Source organism: Rhinoraja longicauda, chromosome 25, assembly GCF_053455715.1.
Source record: "Rhinoraja longicauda isolate Sanriku21f chromosome 25, sRhiLon1.1, whole genome shotgun sequence".
Taxonomy (NCBI): domain Eukaryota; kingdom Metazoa; phylum Chordata; class Chondrichthyes; order Rajiformes; family Arhynchobatidae; genus Rhinoraja; species Rhinoraja longicauda.
In genome coordinates, this window is record NC_135977.1 from 32,905,843 (window position 1) to 32,924,867 (window position 19,025).

Sequence of the window (19,025 nt, forward strand, 5' to 3'; positions counted from 1 at the left end):
CTCTGTTTAGTTTAGTTTAGTTTAGTTTGGAAATACAGCAGGGAAACAGGCCCTTTCAGCCCACCGAGTCCGCGCCGACCAGCGATCCCCGCACATTAACACTATCTTATACTCACCAGGGACAATTTTTACATTTACCAAGCCAATTAACTACAAACCTGTACATCTTTGGAGTGTGGGAGGAAACCGAAGATCTCCGAGAAAACCTATGCAGGTCACGGGGAGAACGTACAAACTCCGTACAGACAGCACCCGTAGTCGTGATTGAACCCAGGTCTCCAGCGCTGCATTTGCTGTAAGGCACCAACTTGCCGCCCTGTTCTACAATCATCGCTGGGTCTAAATGTTGGAACTCTTTAGTCATCGTGGAAATGCCTTCACTGGAAGGGGCAGAGTGGTTGGGGAAAGTGTCATGCCACCACCTTCTGAGGGGCAGTGAAGGTTGGGCAAAACATATTGGCATCAATCAGATCCCAAAGTTGGATAAACAAGAGAGGAAAACCATGACAACATATAGATTATGAAGTGATACCTTTGGACCTTTCAACATTAGTACCTGAGCTATCCATACTGTGACTGAGGTTAACACATCTGGTAAAGCACCATCATACTTTGCAGCTGATATCCAGTCAAAATATAGGCAAACACAAAACCACTGTGAGCACACTTGTTTTGCACACTTCACTGAATCTCCACCAATCCTACACAAAACCAAACCAATATATGAAAGCTGTGTACAAAATCCAAACAATTTGCAATCTGTTACCTCATGTACTAACGTGACCCAATTTGAACTGAATCCAAAACATATATCCCTGTTTTTTCCATTGATATGCCCTGTGTTGCAATGTCAATTCAATGAAAGCTTCTCTCGTTTCAGGCAAACGTTATTGATGTTTTTTTTAGTGCATTTACAATACAGGCGCGCCATTTCCTGTATTGCTTGCTGTTTTTCTTATCCTGTGACAAGTTTTTCTCAGTGAATGTTTTGACAGAAATAAAATTAGGCATAATGGGAACAAGCCTGGGCACAGGTCTCCTGCCAGAGGGCAGTTGCAAGGTGCTGGGAACAGAGCTCACACTCATTGCCTTTCCACAAAGGTTAGTGCTTTAGCACAAGTAGGCAGGTGAGAAAAATTGAGAGGAATATTTTTCAATAGGCGATTGTAGGCTGAAGTGTAATCGTGTGTATTTATGTTTCCATTAACTGTACTCCATAAAACACCACTTTATATATTGAACAAACAATTCCCTTTTACGTTTATTGAAAAGTGTAATCTCTCATATTTTTCTTAGTCTGGGTGAAAATCCTTCTGAACAGCAACTGCTGGGGGCAGAAACAAAATAGCACTTCAAATACCCAAATCATTTTTCCCCCGAGAAGATTACAGCAACTATTATCGGTTGAGTTTTGCCCATTCTTTGATCTTTAATGCTACATGACATTGTAGTGGACCTAAATACACATGATCTCAGCTTTCAGCGGGGAGGTTAATACAGTGACTGAATTATTTCAGGTTGTGCTCATCGGGATCCTAATATCACTCCAAAGAATACCAATTAAATTAAGGTTTGGATACAAGGAATAGCAGATGCTGGTTTACATAAAAAGACACAAAGTGCTGGAGTAACTCAGCGGGTCAGGCAGCATCTCTGGAGAACATGGATAGGTGACGTTTCACAGAGTGCTGGAGTAACTCAGCGGGTCAGGCAGCATCTGTGGGGAACATGGATAGGTGATGTTTCACAGAGTGCTGGAGTAACTCAGCGGGTCAGGCAGCATCTCTGGTGAACATGGATAGGTGACGTTTCACAGAGTGCTGGAGTAACTCAGCGGGTCAGGCAGCATCTCTGGAGAACGTGGATAGGTGACGTTTCTGGTCAGGATTCTTCTTCTGACTAATTGTAAGGGTTGGGAAAAAATAACTGGAAGAGAGGAGGAGCAAGACAAAGCCTGGCAGGCAATAAGTTGAAACAGGTGAGGGGTTTTTTTTGTGGGAGAGTAAGGCTAGAGATAAAATAGACAGAAGGTGTGAGACAAAAGGATTGAAGAGTTGCAAACTGTGAAGCTAGATGACGGAATGTAGGTGGAAGGGAGATAAAGGGAAGAAATAGTGTCAGAGTCCAAGTGAGGTACAAGGGAGAGGGGAGGGAGAAATGGGGAGGGGTTTAGGAGGAAGAAGCGAGGAGGGAGGGGTTTGTCTAGTTACTTGCAAATGGAGATTCGCGCCCCATGTGGCCTCACCCAGCCAGCGGCCACGTGCTCCCGCTCCACCAACGACGGCTGCCCGGGCCGGGAGGCGGGTTGCTACGCAACCTTCCTTAGGCGGCGCCCGGGCCCACACTGTCCGGGAGTACAGCGGCCCCCAGGTGTACAGCATCCGGGCTTACAGTGTCGGGGCTTACAGTGTCCAGGCCTACAGTGTCCGGGCCTACAGTGTCCGGGCCTACAGTGTCCGGGCCTACAGTGTCCAGGCCTACAGTGTCCGGGCCTACAGCGTCCGGGCCTACAGCATCCGGGCCTACAGCGTCCGGGCCTACAGCGTCCGGCCCTACAGCGTCCGGCCCTACAGCGTCCGGGCCTACAGCGTCCGGGCCTACAGCGTCCGGGCCTACAGCGTCCGGGCCTACGGCGTCCGGGCCTACGGCGTCCGGGCCTACGGCGTCCGGGCCTACGGCGTCCGGGCCTACGGCGTCCGGGCCTACGGCGTCCGGGCCTACGGTGTCCGGGCCTACGGTGTCCGGTCCTACAGTGTCCGGGCCTACAGCACCGTTCGGGCCTAATACGGGACAAGGGCGGTCCCGTACGGGACAAACCAATTTAGCCCAAAATATGGGATGTCCCGGCTAATAAGGGACAGTTGGCAACCCTAGGGGTGGGAGCTCTCTAGACTGATTGTGAGCAGGGTGCGGGGGGGGGGGGGGGGGGGGGGGGAGAGCAGGAGGAGAGGAGGAGGCAGGACAGACTGGTAGTTTATAGGTAGATACAGGTGTGGGGGGAGGGCTGTTAATAGGCAGATGGTAGACAAAGGCCAAATTCCTTTTTCTGTTATTTTAGTAATAAAATTGTTTTAAAACACCTTGATTTTAACATCTAGAATCAGATGATTGGCTCCTTTTCAGTGGGAATAATAAGGTACTAATAAAACTGGTAATGAGCCTGTCCCTGGAAGCTCCCAAGGTCATTGCAGAACATCTATGCATGCCCTTCCACTGACATGTTTACAGCCCAGCAGTGCGAACTTGGCAAGGGAGCAGGCACCATAGAGAAGATGCTACGTGTTTATAGTCAATGCAAACACTTGAGGCTGTGTGTGTATGTGCATGTATGTGCGTGTGTGTGTGTGCGCGCATGTGCGTGCGTGCATGTGTGATGTATTGTGTGTGTGTGTGTGTGTGTGTGTGTGTGTGTCTGTGAGTGTGTGTGCGTGGCTGTGTGTGAGTGTGTGTGCGTGTGTGTGTGTGTGCGTGTGTGTGTGTGTGTGTGCATGTGTGTGTGGGAGGCAGAGAAGGCCAAGTTGCTGAGTATGTTTAAGAAAAAAATAAGATTTCTACACGCAAAAAGCATCAAGTGGTATGGGTAGAAATAAAGGAGTATCCATGATCACATTGAATGACAGAGCAGTCTCAAAGTAGATGTATTCCTGCTCTTATATTAGTAACCCCTGCACTTTCTCTCTCTCCATCTCTCCCCCACCCAAGTCACACCAGGTTCCCGTTCTCACCTAGCAAACAGCTAACAATGACCTGTTTCCTTTATCATCCTTACGTTTTGCACATCTTTCATACATTTGTTCTATCTCTCTCTATATCACCGTCTATGTCTCTTGTTTCCCTTTCCCCTAACTCTCAGTCTGAAGAAGGGTCTAGACCCGAAAGCTCACCCATTCTTTCTCTCCAGAGATGCTGCCTGTCCCGCTGAGTTACTCCAGCATTTTGTGTCTACCTTTGGTGTAAACTAGCATCTGCAGCTCCTTCCTACAACTTAATTTTGAATGAGGTTGTATGTAAGATGTCAGACAATCTCATGTAACATGTAAGACAATCTCATCCTTCCTGTTCTTGCAATGGATTTCTTCTGTAACGCATCGAGCAACAAGAATGGGGAAATATAAGGTGCCAGACAGTGCATTGTAAAGTTTACCTTCTGTTAGACCTTGAAACAATTGCATGTCTAGGTACATTACACACCATTGACAGGTATGGACTATGCCAGCCTCAAATGAAGGTAATTATTGTCTTCAAAAGGTGCCCATAAATTCTTAGTTTGATCAAAGAAAAGTGTGCAGCTGATGGAAGAATCGATTTCGTTTAGGAGGCTCATCAACAGAGCTTTTCAAAATGCTCTCTGCTGACAGTCAATTGCAATGTCCAATATCACTCAGCAATGAATGTTTTGTGCGTCTTGAATGGTTGTGAGATTGGGAAAAGAACACAGCAAAGAGAATAAGAAGGTGCTGTTGCCGATCTTTGTGTTGGCCACAAGTGCATTAGCTACTCGGTTGAAAACAGTCACCAAAAAACACGCAGGGAAGATTAGAACTGTCATTACATAAAAGCCTGATTAATTAAGGCTTATCTTTGCTTTTCTGTTGGTTTGCTGTATCCCTTGATTAATAACAGACAAGTAATAGGGGTGTAATCAAAATGGATTAGGTAGAAAATTGCTAAAGCGAGGAATTAGATAACATGTGTGCTGAAGAACATTACCTGACCTTGAACTGATTGTAGTCTGTTTAAGGACTGAAACACTGCCACATTTATCAAAGTGATCTTTCTGGCACAATCTATGCCTCATGGACTCGCCCTCAGCCCACACTGCAATGTCTTTCCAATTATATTTTCTAATGTAAAATACAGCACCTCATCAATACAAAATTATGTACATGTTGAGAAATCTGAAGAAAAAGATCCTTCATTTCATTCCACACACTAACAGCTTCCCAATATTGTAGGAGTCTCATTGATGTGAACAGGACTTTGCAGATTTGCAAAACCGAACTATAAATTCAGCTCGAGCATGATCTGACAGGTTGTGAACCCTCTCCAAAATATCTAAACTAAATCTACCAAAAGATGGGCTACTCTAGGATTAGTATTCAGCTTCTTTTCAGTGTATTTGATCTTCACCTGCTTTGCTTTCTCTTTGCAACAACCTCGGCACATTCAACCATGTCATATTTCAGATTTTTTTTACATTAGTTTAGTTTAGTTTAGTTTAGTTTAGTTTAGTTTAGTTTAGTTTAGTTTAGTTTAGTTTAGAGATACAGCGTGGAAACTGGCCCCATCGGCCCGCCGAGTCCGTGCCGACCAGCGATCCCCACCTATCCTACTCACACTAGGGACAATTTACAATGATACCAAGCCAATTAACCTACAGACTTGTATGTCTTTGGATTGTGGGAGGAAACCGGAGATCCCGGAGAAAACCCACGCAGGTCATGGGGAGAACGTACAAACCCTGTGCAGACAGCATCTGTAGTCAGGATTGAACCAGGGTCTCTGGTGCTGTAAGGCAGTAGCTCTACCGCTGCGCCACCATGCCTCAGAACTCAAAATTCACCACGGCTATATCCAACCCATATGTTTCAATCCTCATCGCTTCCATGAGTATATTGCCTTGCAAAGTTTAATGAGATACTTTTGTGTCGGCTATAAGCTGGAATGCAGCTGAAAATGCTCCAACATGCTTCAAACAGGTCTAAAACGCATTACAACCATAATTTATCACAATCAAAACAGCTATTTTCTTCAAAGAGTGTCATTGGAATTATAATGGTGTTAAACAACATGAAAAGCTCTTTAGGACATTTCATAAGTGGTCATAAGTGATAGGAGTAGAATTAGGCCTTTCAGCCCATCAAGTCTACTCCGCCATTCAATCATGGCTGGTCTATCTCTCCCTCCTAACCCCATTCTCCTGCCTTCTCCCCATAACCTCTGACACCCGTACTAATCAAAAATCGATCTATCTCTGCCTTAAAAATATCCACTGACTTGGCCTCTAGTCCTCTGTGGCAAAGAATTCCACAGATTCATCACCCGCTGACTAAATTTCCCTCATGCTAATTATTGCTATTAGTTTTCAGGAGGAAGCATGAAAGGGTATATGCAAATAACTTGAGGTAAAGTGGAGTGTATTGCATAAATGTGGGTGAGAATATATTGGAGTGTATGGTGTAAGTTCCATAGAAGTAAGAGACCATCTTAAGAGTACAGACAGACTGTATCATCAGGTACTGTTTAACCAGCATGGGCAGAGCATCTGAATGAGAGAAAGTTGAGTCCAAAAAGTGCCAGAAATAAGAACAGGGATTCAAGTTGTGCAAATAGGAAGCCCACCAACACAAAACATTTTAATTAAAAATTATGTCGTTAAATATTTTTTTAAAATTCCATCAGCTGTTAGGCAAAATTTAAAATATAAGCTCATGCTTTTACTGCTTCAGTAATACCCCTGTTTGGTGTTGGAGTTATTGTGTCGGAAGGAACTGTAGATGCTGGTTTACACCAAAGATAGACACAAAATGCTGGAGTAACTCAGCAGGTCAGACAGCATCTCTAGAGAGAAGGAATGGGTGGCGTTTTGGGTCGAGACCCTTCTTCAAATTGAGAGTCAGGGGAAAGGGAGACAGAGATATGGAAGGGTAAGGTGTGAAAATGAGAAATTAAAGAGGATGGAGATTAAAGAAAATGTAGAATAGATCCTTTTTGGCTTGGGGAAGGTGATAACGAGGCATACAAAGATAATATTTAATCAGGAGGGCAGTCAGACTGGTCGGAGAATTAGGAAGGGGGAGGGATGGAGAGAGAGGGAAATGAATAGGAATACGTTATTGTCACATGTGACTCGGCACAGTGAGATTCTTTGCTTGCATACCAAATGTCCACAAGCGCAGCTTACTTGAAGTTAGAGAAGTCAGTGTTCATACTGCTGGGGTGTTAGCTGCTCAAGCTGAAATATGAGGTGCTGTTGCTTCAATTTGCATCGGGCCTTTCTCTTGGTAAAAGGGACTTACCTTAGTAAAGAAGCTGATGGAGGTTTGAAGAGAACCCAAACATCTGCTGGAAGGAGCAAGGGAAGTGGTGGGAGAGCACATTGACCCACTCTCCCCAGCTCTGACCTGCAGCACTGCTGGCAGATGTCTGGGCCAGAGCATGAGGGGGAGTTGAATAGACAATAGACCATAGACAATAGGTGCAGGAGGAGGCCATTCGGCCCTTCGAGCCAGCACCGCCATTCAATGTGATCATGGCTGATCATTCTCAATCAGTAGCCCATTCCTGCCTTCTCCCCATACCCCCTGACTCCGCTATCCTTGAGCTCTATCTAGGTCTCTCTTGAATGCATTCAGAGAATTGGCCTCCACTGCCTTCTGAGGCAGAGAATTCCACAGATTCACAACTCTCTGACTGAAAAAGTTTTTCCTCATCTCCGTTCTAAATGGCCGACCCCTTATTCTTAAACTGTGGCCCCTGGTTTTGGACTCTGGAATGTTTGTTCCATGGCAAACAAAGGCCTACTTTACAAAGCTCTCCCAGTGGCCTGAGAGACAGCGTAATATTTAAGTCGCTGGACTAATATTGCTAGGTTGCAAAAGTACCCCAGGTTGGGAAATGGGTTCCATTCACCGAGAACTGTTTCCAACCCAAACTTCAAGTTGGAAAAGAACAACAAACAGTGTGTGAGAGAGGGTCACAGAAACATGTGTGACAGGAAAGGGGGCCGTGCCGGCCAGCCTCACTGGCTCAGTGAGTGAGTGAGCGAGTGAGACTGCCCAATGCTTCCTGCTCTGCTCGACTCGATCCCGCTCCCAGAGGTTGCAGGGGAGGGGATATTGGAGGGGGGAGATGGGGAGGGGAGGGGGGAGGTATGGAAGGGGTGGGGGGAGGGTGGGGCAGCGAGAAGTCACACAGAAATATCCCCTTTCTAAGCGGCAGAATGTACCTGCAAACGCGCGTCAGCCGGCAAATCCATCCCCATCCATCCTGCCAGTCTACCAAACGCTCTTCTGAATGTATGTAGTGTCCATTCATAACCCGGGGAGGACCTGTATTGATTGCAAAGCATGTATCAAGTCCCACTATGGAGATTTTCTGGACTAAAAGGCTATTATCTACACTGGTCAACCATCTTGCCCTAAAAACACATTGCTTAAATTTCCTTCTTTCAGGAACAAAGTCTGCCATACTTGTTCAGTCTGGCCTGCACGTGAGGTCAGACTTTGCCACAAACTCTTATCCAACCTTGGAAATGGCCTCACAAGTTCCTCAGCTTTAGGGTCGATTAGAAGTGGGTGAGAAATGCTGGCTCTATTAGCAGCACTCAAATCAAGTGAATGCTCACGAACAAAAGGCTTCCTTTGCCAGAGTCAAACAGGAGGTTGGACTTTAGTTTAGTTCAGAGATACAGAACAGAAACCGGCCCTTTGGCCCACCCAACCCGCGCTGACCAGCGATCCCCGCACACTAACACTATCCCACACATACGGGACAATTCACATTTACCCCCAGCCAATTAACCTACACACCTGTACGTCTTTGGAGAGTGGGAAGAAACCGAAGATCTCGGAGAAACATAGAAACGTAGAAAATAGGTGCAGGAGTAGGCCATTCGGCCCTTCCAGTATTCGGCCCTTCGAGCCCATTCAATATGATCATGGCTGATCATCCAACTCAGTATCCCGTACCTGCCTTCTCTCCATGCCCCCTGATCCCTTTAGCCACAAGGACCACATCTAACTCCCTCTTAAATATAGCCAATGAACTGGCCTCAACTACCTTCTGTGGCAGTGAATTCCACAGATTCACCACTCTCTGCGTGAAAAAAAACGTTCTCATCTCGGTCCTAAAAGACTTCCCCCTTTATCCTTAAACTGTGACCCCTTGTTCTGGACTTCCCCAACATCGGGAACAATCTTCCTGCATCTAGCCTGTCCAACCCCTTAAGAATTTTGTAAGTTTCTAGAAGATCCCCCCTCAATCTTCTAAATTCCAGCGAGAAAACCCACGCAGGTCACGGGGAGAACGTACAAACTCCGTACAGACAGCACCCGTAGTCGGGATCGAACCCGGGTCTCCGGCGCTGCAAGCGCTGTAAGGCAGCAACTCTACCGCTGCGCCACCGTGGAGTCCCGAGACCATTGAAAGAGCTAATCCGGTCAAACTGTTCTAAGGACCAGGGCTGATTTCTATACACGATCTCCAGCTTCTGCCACTCATTTAACTCATGGCTTCAATCGTTGTCAGATATTGAAAGCCGTGGTTTTGAAATGTTAACGCATGCAGAACGATTTACTGCAAAAGAGACTTGTGCAATTTTTCTGATTGCTGGAGCATTACAAGGAAACGTTTTCATGGAGCTGCACAGTTGGACGCTCAAACTGAGCTCGTTATTCACGCTTCAGTGGTCTTGCCACGTGAAGCACTACAGCAGGAACATGCAGGGTCAAAATCTACCCACTCCCCTCTCACCGCGTGCAACAGTTATTGTCAACGAATCAGCTCAAACATGAAAGAATTCCTCTGGCATAAATCACAGCAAAGGGTGAGGCAGAGCAAGGAAACACAAGAAATCATTATCCAAAGTCCTGCCAGTGTCCAATCCGTGAGGGAAATACACTGTGAAAACGTCATTAATCCTTGGTGAAGATATTCTCCACTTGACTTCCTGTAAGGTGTTGCCAAAAGCCCAATGTAATTCCTCATCCGTCACCAAGTTCACATTTACCCACTGCAATTCCCAAGCTGCCATAAAACCTACACATAACCAGGGCGGTCACGGTGGTGCAGCGGTAGAGTTGCTGCCTTACAGCGCTTGCAGCGCCGGAGACCCGGGTTCCATCCCGCCTACGGGTGCTGTCTGTATGGAGTTTGTACGTTCTCCCCGTGACCGCGTGGGTTTTCTCCGAGATCTTCGGTTTCCTCCCACACTCCAAAGACGTACAGGTTTGTAGGCTAATTGGCTTGGCGTATGTGTAATTTGTCCCTAGTGCGTGTAGGATGGTGTTAATGTGCGGGGATCGCTGGTCGGCGCGGACCCGGTGGGCCAGAGGGCCTGTTTCCGCACTGTATCTCGAAACGTAAAAAAAACTAAACTAAAAAACAATAACCCTTGGTAATGCCTTGAACCTGCACTAATCACTCACTCGTACTCTTGATCAAGACCTATGAAGCCCAAGCCACACCAGGGAGTCAAGTCAAGTCAAGTCAAGTCAAGTTTATTTGTCACATACTCATAAATGTGCAGAGGAAGTGAAAGAGAGTTCCCAATAATGAATGAGGAAATAATGAGAAAATAATGATCCCAGGAATGAGTGGGTTAACACATGATGACTGTTTATCGGCACTAGGCCTGTACTCACTGAGGTTTAGAAGAATGAGGGGGGGGACCTCATTGAAACATACAGAATAGTAAAAGGCTTGGATAGAATGGATGTGGAGAGAATGTTTCCACCAGTGGGAGAGTCTAGGACCAGAGGTCATAGCTTCAGAATGAAAGGACGTTCTTTTAGGAAGGAAATTAGGAGGAATGTCTTTAGTCAGAGGGTGGTGAATCTGTGGAATTCTTTGCCACAGAAGGCTGTGGAGGCCAAGTCAGTGGATATATTTAAGGCAGAGATAGATAGAGTCTTGATTAGTACGGGTGTCAGAGGTTATGGGGAGAAGGCAGGAGAATGGGGTTGGGAGGGAGAGATAGATCAGCCATGATTGAATGGCGGAGTGGACTTGATGGGCCAAATGGCCTAACTCTACTCCTATCATTTATGATCTTAATACCTTACAACTTTCAGTTAACTTTCTAATCTGCGCTGATTGTAGGTGAAGTTTCTCACTGCCAGAGTAGAACTGAAAAAAACTCTTCCAGTATTGAATACTTTAGTGTAAGCTTGTTCCTGATGCAGATAATCAGCAATTCACAAGGTCTGCTTCTTAGCTAAGGCTATGTCTTTGTTTGTTAGATTATCATTGCTGTCTCCAACTGACGGGATTTATTAATCAAATCCGAACAAGAAAATGAGACACCAGCTCAAGGAATTAAATAGATTTTGGCACAGTTTCAATATTTGAATAAATGAAAAAGTAAATAGAATTTCTTTCTGTTGTTTGAACTAATCAGTGGTTCTGCATGTATGAAGTTCATCACACCTAGCATTACCAGTCTGGTTCTTACTGCCCCCGTTATAACGTGATATCAACCTTTACTCTTTGCTCCAATGTTAGTCACACTGGACATCACGACTTCTTATTTATTCTGCTACAATGCAACTAAGCAGGGAAGGGAAAATAATTCACCCCCTTTCCCCTCTGTTCCCTGTACTATTGAATTGAATTGATTTGAATTGATGCAAAGCACCAACGCAAATTCCTTCTATGTATACATGCTTGGCTAATAAAATGTATTACATTCAATTCAATTCAATTCAATTCAATTCAATTCAATTCAATTCAATGAATTGAATACATTTTATTAGCCAAGTATGTCTACATACAAGGAATTTGCCTTGGTGCTTTGCTCGCAAGTAAAAACATGATTTACAGTAGACAATTAAGAATAAAACGTTATAATTTATACTATTCCCTCACATCTTGTGCCAAGCAAATAATGTTGGTCTTGGATTTATAAAACAAAATGAAAACCCTCTCCTCTTTATGTCTTATGGCTACAGTGGTGCTTCAAGCTACCAGGCGCACAGGAGCAATGAACGGAGCACTGGTGCGAAGTTGCATGCCGCAAGTGCGAATGGATGCAGCAAGATCAAGGAAAGGAAGCAGCAACATCACCATCGACTGCACAGGTATGAGGTTTACCCATTAGTTTCACTCTTCTCTGCTGATGATACCTACAGTCAATAGTCAATAGTCAATCTATTTGTCACATACATATAAATGTGCAGTGAAATGAAAGATTACCCACAGTCCAACAATAAGACCAATAAAAATAAGCAAGAAACATCCATCACAGTGAGTCTCCTCCAGTCACCTCCTCACTGTGATGGAAGGCCAGAATGTCTTTTCTCTTCCCCAGCCATCTTCTCCCGTGGTCAGGCTGTTGAAGTTGCCACGTCAGGGCGGTTGTGGCTCCCAACATTGAAGCCCCCGCCGGGCAGAGAAAAACCCGCGGCCTATTCCAGGCCGAATCATCCCTCTTCAGCACTGCTGACTCGAAGGGCCAAATGGCCTCCTCCTGCACCTATTTTCTATGTTTAAAGTTTCCTTTAATCCAAGCAAAAGCACATTATGATGTGTTTCATCACCAAAGTTTAGAATTGGCAATGATCTAAGTCTAGCATTAAGAGATGTAAATTGCTGAAGTATTGTAAATTCTCCAGTTTATATTCTTTGTCTGTTTTCATTTTTTTCCATTTATGACCCTTGTTTTTTAATTTGCTTTATATAGTTTTGCTGTTTGATAATTCTCTATTCTTTATGAATAGAGTCACATCTGTAATAGGCAAAATTCTGAAATCTATTAGTAAGAAAATGCTAACAGGGAACTTCAAAAATAATAATAGGATTGGGTAATGCTTGACAGTGTAGATAGAGGGAAGATGTTTCTCTTGGCTAGATTGTCTAGAATTTGGGACTACAGTCTCTAAACAATGGGGAGTTCATTCAGGACAGAGATGAGAACTATTGGAGATTCACTCTCCAAAACTTGGAAACATAAAAAATAGGTGCAGAGGAGGTGATTTGGCCCTTCGAGCCAGCACCGCCATTCATTGTGATCATTGCTGATCATCCACAATCAGTATCCCGTGCCCAACATCTCCCCATATCCCTTGATTCCTCTAGCCCCTCGAGCTCTATCTAACTCTCTCTTAAATTCATCCAGTGATTTGGCCTCCACTGCCCTCTGTGGCAGAGAATTCCACAAATTCACAACTCTCTGGGTGAAAAAGTTCCTTCTCACCTCAGTTTTAAATGGCCTCCCCTTTATTCTAAGACTGTGGCCCTTGGTTCTGGACTCGCCCAACATTGGGAACATTTTTCCTGCATCTAGCATGTCCAAAAGGGTGTCGAGGTTCAGTCATTAATTCAAGAGAGACATTGATAGATCAGCATTAATGGGGAGAAGGCAGGAGAAAGGGGCTAAGAGGGAAAGATAGATCAGCCATGATTGAATGGCGGAGTAGACAAAAAGGGCCGAATGGTCTAATTCTGATTCCATCATTTATGAGCTTGTGAACTTATCATTGGATCCAGAGACTCTAAAAAGCCAGCTCCTGCCTCACATTTTCTCACAACATAGATGGCCAACTTGACCCTTCAAGTACACCGGTTCTCAGAGCAATTCCACCTGAGCCATTCCCCAACACATTGCTATGTCATCTACTCTCTCTCACATGGACTGATTCTCCTGCCATGTGTCTAAACTAGTGGATCATTTACAAGCAATAATTAAAGCTACCGACTACATTCTGCAAGGTGGGAGGAAGCTGGAGCACTGGGGAAAACCCACATGATCACAGGGAGAGGATGCACACTCCAAATAGACAGCACGCGAGGTCAGGATTGTACCTGAGCCACTGGAAATGACAACTCAACTGAGCTGCCTCTGAATTTTTATGTTCTTACATCTTTGCAACTTTTGAAATGTTCCTTTAGATTTTTACATGTTAGCTTATCCACGATGGGATTTTTGAATAGAAACATACAAAATAGGCCATTCGGCCCTTCGAGCCATTCAATATGATCATGGCTGATCATTCAAAATCAGTACCCCGTTCCTACTTTCTCCCCATATCCCTTGATTCTGTTAGCCCGACGAGCTCTATCTAACACTCCCTTGAATACATCACCTTATTCACACTGTATTTTTACATATATTACCTGTACACAATGCCCATTAAAGACTTTTTTTTGTGATTTCAAACATTTTACTCTGTTCTTTTGCACGTGTTGATTTTGGTATCATCAAAAACTGCCAGATCAATTCAGTCCTCTGGCTACATTGCTACATGACACTGCCACATTGTAATCTGCTTCAAACGCCAAGAAATGTCGCCTGAACCTGCAAAGCCTGTCAGATGATGCTTTCAGGAATGCAAGGCTAATAATTAGCAACACGTCATAACTAAAGTACTCTGAGTTGTAAAATATTGCCAATCTCAGAAGTTTTGTGTTTATACTTTGTACATCAGGTGGGACCCCTTTTCAATCTTCATTTCTGCGCTTTAAAACATAAACCAATTCAAAAGAAAAGTCTTATTCAGTTGGACACTGCTTCTAACAATAGCATCTCAGTAACCATCTTAAACAGAATATTAGTAAAATCTTTGTCTCACTTTGTATTATTGAAAATTATGGTCAATCGCTGGTTGACCATATTACGATAAACCTATGGCTAGGTGGCACGGTGGCGTATCGGTAGTTACTGCCTTACAGTGTCAGAGCCCTGGGTTCGATCCCGACTATGGCTGCTGTCTGTTTGGTATTTGTACGTTCTCCCCGTGACCTGCGTGGGTTTTCTCCGAGATCTACGGTTTTCGCCCACACTCCAACGAAGTACAGTTTTGTAGGTTAATTGGTTTGGTATAAATGTAAATTATCCCTAGTGTGTGTAGGGTAGTGTTAGTGTGCAGGAACCGCTGGTCGGCGCGGACCCGGTGGGCCGAAGGGCCAGTTTCCGTGCTGTATCTCTAAACTAAATTAAACCAGCTGGGTGCTGGATGTGAGTGCCAGCTGATTTGTTTGGGGTGCTCCATGCAAACTGGGAACAATTGCAATAAATAACAAATAAATCAGGTAAGCAGGGAGACAATAGGTACATAAACTAATGTGTAATATCCTGTAATTTTCAGTACTGGCTTGAAAAAAGGCTCATAAGGCCAAATTAATTACAGGCATCATCCATGCTAAAACTAATGGGTCGAATACATCTATGCAGAATGATGATGGGTCATTGTGGGATCCTTACTGTGTGGCTATGATCGCCTGCCAGTCAGTATTTTACTTTCATTTAACTATGCTCTGGTCATGTTCCGTGACAAGATGATAAAGAATTTAATTAATGATTCCGTTTTCAAGTCTTTGCAACGTCGATGAACCAATTATGGTGATGTTTAACAAAAAGAGACCTCTGTCACACAGAACTGTGTACTTTACACCCTCATTAGAGATGCAAAAGGAAGATCAGATAGAAGATTTTAATGAGTCGGACAGAATATTAAAGGTCACTCCAATCTGTGATCTTTCAGGTTTTATTAGTTAATACCACTGCTATAATATATTACACTATGATTAGTTGCCAGAGGTGCATAGACAAGACGCGACAAAAAACCCATTAAAATTCTCACTGGGAACATCTGTTCACAACAGTGTTCCTTGGAGCTAAGAATGCTGTGCATGTAAAAATATCATTGCTGCTTGCATACTTAGATCTTTTACACCAAGGGGTCATGTTATTCAGCAAGTCTTGCTGTAACGATGTGTAACCATATGCGCAAAGGTATGTACAGTATTGGAATAAACATAAACCCAGAAAGATGTCAGTGAATTAGAGATCAGGTTGGATGTTAATGTTTGCATTTGCCATCCCAGGAGTAATTTGGTGTAATTGAGGTGCTGTCCAAGCACATCATACCTTAAGGAGAGTAATAATGGGGAAAGGCACTCTTGTGTTAGTCTTGAAGGCTTGAAGTCCGATCCTTCTTTGGCCACAGTCCTCCATGCTCAACAGGAATGAAATCCAAGTTATTGCACCTGGAACATTTAAGGAAGCAACCATTTTGTCCTTCACGTGAGGCTCCATGAAATGCCACAAGGTGAAACGATGGCATCTGAGCCCTGGAGTTCAGCTACTGTGAATGTAAAATAGACACAAAAAGCTGGAGGAACTCAACAGGTCAGACAGCATCTCTGGAGAAAAGGAATAGGTGACATTTCGGGTTGAGACCCTTCTTCAGAGGTGTAAGATTCCCTTCCTATTCTGTGACTAGGTTTAACGGCTTTCTAGCTCTAGTTTAGTTTATTGTCACATGTACCGAGGTACAGTGAAAAGTTTTTGTTGCGTGCTAACCAGTCAGCGGAAAGGCAACACATGATTACAATCGAACCATTTACAGTGTACAGATGCATGATAAGGGAATGACGTTTAGTGGATTGAATTGAAGTGAATTGCAAGGTAAAGCTCGCAAAGACTGATCAAGGATAGTCCAAGGGTCACCAATGATGGTCATTCTTTCTATGATAGTCTATGGGTGATCCAGTTATAAAGCCCTGGCATAAGCCATGTGTAGGAAGGAACTGCAGATGCTGGTTTAATCCGAAGATAGACACAAAATGCTGGAGTAACCCAGTGGGACAGGCAGCATCTCTGGAGAGAAGGAATGGGTGACGTTTCAGCTCGAGACCCTTCTTCAGACTGGTTAGGATAAGGGAAACAATGTTCATACCACTGGGCTGCGAGCTGCCCAAGTGAAAAATGAGATTCTGTTCCTCCAATTTGCATTTGGCCTCACTCTGACAATGGAGGAGACATAGGACAGAAAGGTCAGTGTGGGAATGGGATGGGGAATTAAAGTGTTTAGCAACCGGGAGATCGGGTAGGTTCAGGCGGACTGGGCGAAAGTGTTCAGCGAAACGATTGACATAAGCCATGTACCCATGTTCAGTTGAAGACTTCTTTTCACGTGAAAATTAATCATGGTGTTGTCCTTCTGCAAATATCATTTGTGTCAGGATTCCTCCCTGTGGTGGCAATTAGCTCAGGATGGCCTGGAGGGCATATTGAATTCCCAAGCAGATGTGAGAATAACTGCTCTTGGCAGCAAAACAGCATCTGAACATGCATGTCATGAAGGAACCTGGCAAAATAGGTGGACACAAAAATCTGGAGTAAGTCAGCAGGACAGGCTGCATCTCTGGAGAAAAGGAACGTTTCGGTTCAAGACCCGTCTTCAGACTGAGAGTCAGGGGCAAGGGAAACGAGAGATATAGACAGTGATATAGAGAGATATACAAACACGATGTGCAAAAAAGTAACGTTGATAATGGAGACAGGCCATAGTTAGCCATGGGCTAGGTGAAAATGAGTTACAGACAATGAAACTCAGCAAGACTTTGAAGCTAGAACAATGACTTGGGTGGGAGGGAGACAGAGAGAGAGGGGGATGCAAGAGTTACATGAAGTTAGAGAAATCAATATTGATATTTCTGGTAATATTAGTAAGCTGCCCAAGCGAAATATGAGGTGCTGTTCCTCCAATTAGCTCTGAGTATTAAAATAGGTCAATGGCCCTAATGAGGAAAATGTGATATTGATGATAAAGGAAGATGTTTCTGGTGGTTTGTTGACAATCAATTCAGCATCAAGGCTTGTTGTGGAAGTTGATCAGAGCAACCCAATGATCTCACTCATTTATTAATGTCTTATCCTCCATCATAAGATCAGAAGTAGGAATGTTCACAAATGATTGCACAATTTTCGCTTCCATTTGCAACTTTTCAACCAGTGAAGCAGATGAGGCCTACACACAAGACTGGTACAAAAGGTTTGAACCCATGGGATCTAGAGTGAGTGGCAAATTGGATCCAAAACACAACAGGAGGCAGAGAGTGATTTTGGAGGATTGTTTTCAGTCTCTGACCAGCGATTGATCGGTGCTGGGAAACCAACTGTGAGTTCTATACATTAATGATCTGTAAGTGTATACAGGCAGTATGATCAGTATGTTTGCAGGTAATATGGAAATCAATAACATTGTTGATAGTGAAGAAGATGGTTGTGGACTACAGGAAAATATTGAGCTGTTGGGAAGATAGACAAAGCAATGGCAAATGGATTTTATTCCTTTGAAGTCTGAGATGATGCACCCTTCGATGACTGGTAACGGTAGGACATACGCAATGAATGTTTACACCCCAGGAAATATTGAGCAACAGAGGGGCTTCAGCGTTGAAGTCAAAGAATCATGTTTGCCTTCAACACTGAGCTCGCTCTGTTGCTCAATATGCAGGCCCAGTAGATAACCAGGAATACCAGCATGTGAGGCAAAATAAGCCGGAGTAACTCAGCGAGTCAGGCAGCATTTCTGGAGAGAAGGAAAAATAGGTGACGTTTTGGGTCGACACCCTTCTTCAGACTGAAGAAGGGTCTCAACCCAAAATGTCTATTCCTTTTCTCCAGAGCTGCTGTCTGACCTGCTGAGTTGCTCCAGTTTTTTGTTGTTGTCTATTTTCGGTTTAAACTGCAGTTACTTCCCACACATACCAGGATGTTACTGGGCATGCAGGCTTGAGTTACAGGGAGAGGTTGGATAGGCTGGGACTTTTTGCTTTGGAGTTTAGGAGGCTGAGGGATGACCTTAATGAGGTGAACAAGATCATGATGGGTACGTTGAATGCTCATGTCATTTTTTCCATGGTGGAGGATTCAAAATCGTGAGAGCATCGGCTTAGGTTAAGAGAGGAGAGATCTAAGAGAGCCCTCAGGGGCAACTTTATTTCCACTCAGTGTCCATAGTCTGGAATGAACTGGAGGAAGCTACAAACACTGGTTCAATGATGACTTTTTTAAGACATTTAGATACATATATGGAAAGGACTGAGAGGGATATGGGCCAAACGTAGGAAAATGGGACCAGCTCAATAGGTCAACTTGATCAGCATGGCAAAGTGAAACAAAGGGCATGTTTCAATGCTGTACAACTCCATGACTCTATAACTTTATTGCTCCGTAAAGATATGAGATCATGGACAAATAAAGATAATGGAAGGTTATGGGAGCATGTAATCACCACGGTGACAGTCACCTCTGATTTAAATGTTACACTGAGGTACGTCATCACTGTACCAGGGGATGCACCAGTGTGCAGTTTGCTTCGAGAAGCCATTGAAATGTCTTCCAACATGATCTGGTACGTATGGAGATCTGTAGAAAGGAACTGCAAGTGCTGGTTTAAACTGAAGATAGACACAAAAAACGGCGTAACTCAGCACGACAGGCAGCATCTCTGGTTTCTGAAGAATGGTCTCGACCCGAAACGTCACCCATTATTTCTATCCAGAGATGCTGCCTGTCC

At 44.2% G+C, this 19,025-nt stretch overlaps 1 protein-coding gene across 1 annotated transcript in view; it reads left to right on the top strand.

Moving 5' to 3' along the window:
• srrm4 (serine/arginine repetitive matrix 4) overlaps positions 1 to 19,025 on the top strand; it is a 364,697-nt gene that overhangs the window by 256,019 nt on the left and 89,653 nt on the right. The window contains exon 2 of the mRNA XM_078421767.1: positions 11,670 to 11,798. Coding sequence (XP_078277893.1) covers positions 11,670 to 11,798 — 129 coding nt within the window. The remainder of the gene's footprint in view (positions 1 to 11,669; positions 11,799 to 19,025) is intronic.